This window comes from Zerene cesonia, chromosome 28 (assembly GCF_012273895.1).
Source record: "Zerene cesonia ecotype Mississippi chromosome 28, Zerene_cesonia_1.1, whole genome shotgun sequence".
Classification (NCBI taxonomy): Eukaryota; Metazoa; Arthropoda; class Insecta; order Lepidoptera; family Pieridae; genus Zerene; species Zerene cesonia.
This window is the reverse complement of record NC_052129.1, coordinates 2,444,516-2,453,014: the sequence shown is the minus strand read 5'-3', so window position 1 is coordinate 2,453,014 and position 8,499 is coordinate 2,444,516. Positions and strand designations below refer to the sequence as shown.

The 8,499-nt window shown below is 35.4% G+C and overlaps 1 protein-coding gene across 5 annotated transcripts in view; it reads right to left on the bottom strand.

Annotated features, from left to right (window-relative positions):
- LOC119837537 (ankyrin-2-like) overlaps positions 1–8,499 on the bottom strand; it is a 63,060-nt gene that overhangs the window by 6,250 nt on the left and 48,311 nt on the right. For 4 of the 5 annotated variants that reach the window (XM_038363134.1, XM_038363132.1, XM_038363133.1 and 1 more), the window contains 5 exons: positions 8,297–8,433; positions 7,150–8,170; positions 6,927–7,043; positions 6,658–6,753; positions 59–5,672 (listed from right to left, as the gene is read on the bottom strand). In XM_038363134.1, coding sequence (XP_038219062.1) covers positions 59–5,672; positions 6,658–6,753; positions 6,927–7,043; positions 7,150–8,170; positions 8,297–8,433 — 6,985 coding nt within the window. The remainder of the gene's footprint in view (positions 1–58; positions 5,673–6,657; positions 6,754–6,926; positions 7,044–7,149; positions 8,171–8,296; positions 8,434–8,499) is intronic. The other variant, XM_038363136.1, reaches the window with a different exon arrangement.

Genomic DNA, 8,499 nt, shown 5'->3' with positions numbered 1-8,499 from the left:
ATTGATAATCCATGTATATTGTATGTATATGTAGTCAAAATGTAATATTATAATTTACCTGCTAAAACTTCCAGAAGAACTGAGTTCTTCATCCTGTGCACTCCAAGAGCCGCTCGCTGGATCTGTGAATTGTTTCCCAGACACAATACTGTGAGCTATAGACCTCCCTGAGGAGGGCGATAGCTCACGTATTGCGCTTCCCTCTCTAGAAAAATCTAAATCATCTGGCCTGTCCGCAGACACTGAGATAGTCTGCCTTGAGTAAGTTATTATTTCACCCTCAGTAGTTTGTCTTTCAACTACAGTCATTAGACTATCCATTTCAGATGGTTGGGATGCTAATGATGAAGACATTTCTGAGCCCAACGACATACGACTTTCATCATATTGCACTGCCCGAGCTGGAATATCAACTGCACCTTCGCCCTCTGGCCCAGTTACTTTCTCAGATACTTTTTTGCCATCGACAAACCGTTGTTGTATTACAGTTGTGGTTCTTACAACTTCTATAACCCCACCTTCCGGTAATTTTGTTACTTTAGATTTATCTTTCGATTTTTCTTCTTGATCTAATATTTTCATCATTTCTTCGCAATCTCCAGGGATTGACTCAGCAGAGCCATCGCTAGGTGCAGATGCACACACAAAGGATGAAGATTTAGTACATTCTTCTACTACTTCACTAGATTTTGGTTCTGAAGATTCGGGTTCTGGTACGGGCACAAAGAAAGCTCCTTTGTCATCATATTTCTTAACAGTAACTATTTTTGGTCGCGCCTCCTGCATACGTTGTTCTAAAGCTAACTGTTGGTCAATTAGTTTTCTTATTGCAGCCGAATCAGCCAGTAATTTTTGGGAAGGACTACCATAGCTCCCAACTCTTTGAGATGGACTGCCTCCACCTTTCTGCGAAGGGCTACCACTTTTCTGGGATGGACTTCCAGATTTTTGACCTGGGCTACCGCTTTTCATAGGTGGGCTGCTATCGGAGCTACTATCATATGAACGTTTTTCTTGTTCTAGGAAACTGCCACTTACAACTTTAGGATCGGCTAATAATAAAGCCTCTTTTTGTTTCGCAAGAAGTTCAGCTTTGAGTGCTTCAAGACAGGCTGATTCCAGTCCTTCAAATTCTTTAAGACTTGAAATTTCTATTTCTTCGCCTTGGCTTTTGCTTAATATATAACGACGAGGTAAAGAGCCATTGAGGGAATCTTGCGAAGATGAGGAATTTTGTTGATATTGTTCCATTAATGCCCTTTCAAGATTTTCAAATTCTTGTAGTGAACTAATAGAAATATCATCATTTTCTCCTTTGATTCTAAATCTCATACGAGAAGCCATTTCTGATTCTGATAAACTTCCATACGAATTTCTAAAACTACCATAGCTTCCAATGGATTCTTTTTGAGAGCTTAGACTGCCAATGCGACTAGCATCAAAATCTGTCATTTCTTCTTCTTTGATATCTTCCAGTGGAATTCTTTCATAATCATACCGAGGATCTCCTTCAAATTGCATTTGAATCCAGCGTTTGCCAGCTTCAATTTCGGCTAATTCCTGTGCTTGTAATCTTCTTTGTTCCATTTCATATTGCATATCATCGTCAGATGACCCAGAAGTACTGCTTGCACTTTCTTGTTTTTTCGATGTTTTGGATAAGTATTCTTCTACTTCAGTATCATGGCGTGCCACATATTTATATGACTTTATTTGCAAGCTTTTACCTTCAGGATCACTTTCTTGGGCTTCTTTCGCTACCTCCTCAATCACAACAAAATCATCCATTTCACTTGGTTTGTCTACCATTTCAAATTCATCACTTGTTGGTGAATCTTGTTCCTTTTCATAATTACGCAAGGTCCTTTCATCTGTTGTTACTAAGAGTTCTGACTTACTACTTTCAGTGATTAAGTCGGATTTGAGTTCGGGTGTTTCAGATATATCATAAATATCATCTAGAATGTATTCGCGACCGTTATCCGTAGAAAGAGAGCTTTGACTAGGCGCGGAAAGGGGTGTATGTGGTGTTGAAATATACTCGTGAGTTTTTAAACTTGAAGCCGAGCTTTGTTTGCTCTCTAATGCTTTCGATTCTTCTGATATAACAGTTGCTTTCTCAGCACTAGTTTTAGGAACAGATGAATCACTTTTAGACTTCAAAATTTCTTCATATTGTTTTGAACCGACAGGTATAATTTCTTCTTCAACATCAACAAATTCTCTTTGACTTGGGGGTTTTTCCGTTACTGGAAACGGCACTACACTTATATCTTGCACAGTTTTTTTAATACATTGCTCTTTTATTTCAACGGATTGTATAACATCAGATTTGACTTTAGGTATACTTGTTTCCTCAGGAATAGTGGTTTTCTCAATCGCTGTTTCTTCTTTAGAAGATTTTGTAGTGGATTCAGTCACTATACTGCCAAATTGTTCAATTTCTTGATATGCAGCTGAACCGACAGGTATAATTTCACTTTCAATATCAACGAATTGTCTTTCTGTCCTCTCTATTTTTGTTACTGAGAAAGGTATGGCCTGTTCTGAATGTGATGAAACTTTTGAAATTGATTCTTGAACTTCTTCTTTATCCAAATCAAGCTGTGATTGCGACGATGACATGTCAAGTTTTGAAATTGACGATGATAAAATTTCGTCGGTCTTAAGCTGACTAGAAATTGTTGTATCAGATCCTTCTTTATCTTTTAGTGAATCTTCATCAAATTCAGTACTTTCTGATGTGGTTTCTAGCGGAAAATGTTCCGGTATCATGTCTTTTGGTTGAAATCTCATTTCATGTGATCTTTTCATCTTGCCAACTGGTTCAACAGTGTCACTTTTGTAATCTTCTTCTTCTCCAGATACTTCTTCATCACTCGTTTTCTTGGTAAGATCCTTCTCGGATTCATGAAGAAATTGTTCAACATATGTACTGCTTTCCATTAGCTCTTCTTTGAGTTCGTGCGCTGAAGGTACTAGGGTTTCCGACGCATCGGAAATATCAATACTAGCCACATGACTTGAACCATCTGAATCCAGGCTTCTCATACTATCTCTCGATGCAAGAGAACTGCACGCTGTGTAATAATCTTTTGAAGTTCTAAGAGATTGTGACGATACGTCATGGCTTGTTAAAGCTGTTTCGAATTCTGTCGCACTTTGCGCAGTCATCATTACTTCAACATCTGATGATAGCGGTCTACTTTCTGAATGTTCAAAACTGTGGTAGTGGCTTTCTCCGGAACTTGACCAACCTTCAATTTCTGAAGCTGAACGTCTATCAGCAACACCTAATTTAGATTTAATGTGTTTTTGGACTCTTAATTTAACTTCTGGACTACCCTTTGAAGATAAGTCTCTATCAGATATTATATCACTTTCAGTTTCTAAAATAGAGTGGGGCCCACTGTCTGATTTAATTGATATATCTGCATCTAAGGGTGGGCTTGACTCTTTTATTTGAACAGTTTCCTTATTATCTGTATCAGATATAGTGGTTTCTTCTTGAGAGCTTATTTTATGAGATGTGCTATCAGATATTTGGCTTTTTTCATCTTTTTCTTGTATTAATGCACTTTTAGTTGCATCGTCTACAGACTGAGGCTCCTCAGTAATGACTTCGGGTCTATCAGGGCTTATAAGTATTTTGAATTGAAATTCCGATGGCGACTGTTTATATTTTATACTACCATCGCTTTTTTCACTTATAATTTCAACTTGTGCAGCTTCAATTGATTGCTTAACTTCGTCGATAGTTTTTTCTAAAACTGATAGATCAGTTAAAGGTGGAACGGTAACTGAATCTAAATCAACCTTTTCCATTTCTTGTTTTGCTGCATGAAATTCAGCAGATGAGAGATCTGTATCATAACCACTGCTACAAATATCTTCCAAGCTTTTTTCTTTGATAAGCCTCATTTCTTCTTTCTTATGATCTGTTCCAGTAAGAAAAGCCGAGTCTGCTTCTGTTGAAAATTCCGATGGATGTAGAGTTTCCGCACTCACTGTAGAGTCCATGGATTTTTGTAATATCTCGGCTTCGTGAGATTCTAAGGATTTTATCATACATTCCGTGTCTACGCTATCGGCAGATTTAATCATAATGTCTTTCGAGCTGCTCATTTCTTCAGAAATTTCTATTGGACCGGGAGATATATCAGTCTTAGTAGGCTTAGTAGTAATATCAGTCTTAAGATCACACACGGGCTTTATTTCTAAAATAGTATCACCATCGGAACTCTTAGTTGCTGTTGCTTCTATTATACTAGATTTTAATGGTGATTCTGTTTTTTGTTGTATGGATAATTCTAAAACTTGATCTTCTAATTGTTGCTGGGGAATTTTCACAGGAGATTTAGTTATTTTTTCTTTTTTTGGAGTATCGGCATCATGGGGCAGTTCAGGGGCAACTTCAGACTCAGAATGTGTATCCTGACTGCCAGTCCGGCTAAAAGTGCTTTTAATCGGGGACGTGGAAACTTTTATTTCTTTGATAAAGTCCACCTCATAAATTTCGTCATCTTTCTTAAATGACTTAGATTTACTTTTTGGACTACTTTCGGTGGATCCACGTCTTTCACCAGATTCACTTTTGAAACTTGGTGCATGTGATGCCTCTGAACTCAAGTCATCGTGTTCTTTACTTTCGATAACAGATTCTTCTTTGTGATGTTCTACTTTAGAACTAATTATTTTGCCCTTTTCAGAAACTTCGAAACTAGAGACTACTTCGTCCTTTTCAACGATTTTTAATGTTGAATCCACGAAAGCAACCTTGGTTTTTGTGTCTTCCACTTCATGTATGTCTTCTAATTCGCCTGGTTGAGTAAAATATTCTTTACCCCATTGCTCATGTGATAAGTCTCTTTCCGAAATTTTCACTTCAGATTTTTTCTTCACTGTTTCGTCTTTTAAGGCAGTCATGCGTTCTTCTGACTTAGTTTGTCTTCCAGTATATAAACCTTGCTCAGAAAATTCTCTCTCAACTTTTACTATATCCGTGTCATCAGTACTTTTAAAGACTGTTTTTGTTTCCACATCCGATCTCTTAGCAGATGCTACATGGGCTCTTTCCATTTTCTTTTGAGACGTTTCAGTTTGTTCTCCATCTTTTCGAATAACAGTTTTTTCTTTAATTTCATGCTCTTGTCCTCTTAGCTCATGACTAGTTTGTGTTTTTATTACAAGTGAGTCATCATCAGACGAAGACACTTGCTTTGTTTCAGAGAAAAACTCTTGTCCCGATATTTTTTTTGTCTCGGTCTCTTTATGTGAAACAACAGTACTAAATTCACTGGTTGTTCCAAATTTTGCTATCATATCTGACATAACCGCATCAGGATCTATACTTTGAAATTTTAATTGTGACCCTTCTACCGTTTTATGAATAGAAGATGATGAAGTAGACGTCTCTACTCTCGATTCTGAATAGAAAGTATCAGAAGAGGTAGATCTCTGCATTTCCTCCATTTTGACGGCAAGTTGTTCCTTTTTAATTTGATCGATAACATCAATACTTTTCTCTATCGTACGATCAACTAATTCCATAGCACCACTTGTTATAGTAGGTTTGTCGACATTAACAAATGCCAAATTGTCAGCTAGGTGTTTTGAAGGTGATGTTGGTATGGCAGCAGCGCTTAGTACCTTAGATGATTCTGTTAAAATATCTGAAAAAGGAAATATATATTTGAATACTGATGCACACGAGTGTTCAAAATGTGCAACATCGATATGTGCTAAGAAATTTTAAATCAAAGCTTTCTTGTAATTAATGTAACATAAACATTTTAGTAAATTCAGTCACCTATAAATGTTCAAAATTAAGCACTTTGTTTTTTCTGTAAATGAATTAAACGCCAATAAGAGATAAAAGGAGTATGATACAAATGTGGCAAAAGCTTGTGTAATGATTGAATGTAAAATAAACAAGAAAGATTTGTGAATCAAAGCGAAACGTTACTCAAAAGTGATGAAAAAATTATCAAATAAAACTGTGATGCATAAGACATAAAATAATAATAAAAGTACCGCTAAAAAGAAGCGATAACATGAAATCATTGATTCCGTCACATAGTGGATCCACTTACCTAAAGCAACGTAAGGGCTCCGCAAGAAAAAAAGTAAAGTTTACTGTGCTGTTCAAATTAGCATACTATTATTGTGACAGTTGCAACACAAATATTATGTTTGGGGGCCGATGGTATTTATGTATTAACGATAAACGTGTTTCGTATTAATTCATGGTTGTGTTCTGAGCACTGGCTGTGCATATTTAATTCTTTATTTGAACACTCATAATTATTTTAAGTTTTATTTGTGTAAATGAACTTTGAGGTACACATGCGATAATTGGCATAAACAAAAGGTGTGGCAAAAATAATCAATATCTACGTTTCGTGTCTACCTGACAATGAGTAAAGTTTCGCCATGACACTACAATACTTTGCCACTACTGACTGCAAAAGCTCAATTGTTTACAAATTAGCAATGTAATTGTATAAAAATATTTTATTTTTTTGTTTTTTTTTTTTCTTGTCCAATAAATGAATTAAGTTACTTTAATTAAAAAATAAAACAATATGCTATAACGTTTTCATAATCTTCATGATGTGCATTTGTTTTTTTTTTATTAATAATTGCATCATTACATACCGCTTTGATGGGCGTCCGTCTCGCTGATTTGACTATCTCCTCCAGATGATGCTCTGGGCGATTGTCTACTTGCATCCAGATATACTGTATCGGAACCTAGTAAATTCAATTTATAATATTATTACATTGCTAATTAACAAGTAACAGAGACATTTTTCGTCAGAAATTGGAGCAAGTTGTTTGAACAATGTTGAAATATTTTTGAATCTGACCATTCTTCCTGGTAAAATTGAGCGTTTAAACAGAATTCATTAAGAAACTAAAAGTACCTGTAAGTTGTAGCCCGGATTGCTTGTCAACTACACTTTCACCAGCTCTTGCTTTATCTCTCATAGTTAAATCAACCGGGGAAGGCGGGGGTGTTTTAGAAAGTTTGGACGCTAAATCTGAGAAAAAAAGAAGTAATCATAAATTATTGTATTAAATTTACATAAGTGCTCGACTTGATTTAATTACATATTGCATAACTTAAGCAACAAAACAAAAGATTACCATGTGTGATATGGCTGGAATCAATCCTTATAAGTGCCCCTTGTGATGATATATCTTCTAGAAGGTTTGAGCACCTTCTATTCAATTCTTTCATGTCCCTGATTTCAGATTCCTCCTCATCAGGCTTTGCTACTGTTTCTCCTTCTTTTATGTCTTCAGCAGCAGCTTGTTTGCTTTCATATTTTTTTTCTGAGTTTAGATCTGCACTTTGTTCAATACTATCAACTAGCCTTGATTTATCTTGTACTTTCTCTTCATATTCACTCAACAACTTACTTTCAGTCATAATTGAAGTTTCATGTGAAGAACTAGATGCTATTTGCACAATTTTGGATGTCGATCTTTCTTCTTCAATGAATTCTTTACTGAGAGTTATTCCATCTGATGCATCAGATGCTAAAGTTTTTGAAACATCCATTGATGAATGATCTTCTGAGAATGTTTTTTCATCTATTGACCGTGAAGTTTCTTTTACACTATCTATTGATACTTTAGAGAAATCTTTTGTTAAGTCTACAGTTGAATCCTTTGATAATTCATTAGTAGCGAAGTCTCTAGATGTATCCTTACTATCGATTGAAGATTTTGAATAGTCTTTTGTCAAGTCAAGAGATTTTTTTGATAAATCAGGCGTTGCACGATCTTCAAATTGTTCCTCCGCCTTGTACTCATCCTTATGGTCAGCTGACGTTTTCGATGAATCTTTCATCAAATCTGCTCCACTTAATTTAGAAAAATCTGCTGACGTACCTTCTTCTATTACAGACCTTTGATCTTCATCGGAAGATTTGGTTAATGTTGAAACAACTGTAGTTACAGATGATTCCGTTGTAGACTTTGAAATTAGATCTGAACGTAAAATGCTATCGACATAGTGAGTTTTTTTACCAAATTTTTGAGACGTTTTATCAAAAACTTGATCTTTTTGCAAAGTACTGCTAGACCTAGACTGTCGCTCTGTGCTTACTTCATCTGAAGTAACATCATGTGTCACTAGTTTGTCTTCTTCAAAAAAATCAACCTGGAATGAAACGGTAGTTATGAAAATAATTTGTATAGATAATGATCTTATATCATTATCTTATATCTTATATAATTCGTATAGAAACTTATCGTTTAAAATTAAAATATTAAAGAATCAGTGTACCTCTTTTTCCGGGAAATCATCTGCATCATCTAAAGAATCGGTACGAATTCTTTTTGTGTCAAAACTTGTAGCTATCATTTTTCCTTCTGCATCTGATGTAGGCTCTATTATTTCTAATACCTTTGCCTTGTCCATATCTGAAAACAAATATTAATTGATAATCATTCATTGATTTGTGAATTAATATTAATCAAGACACAATA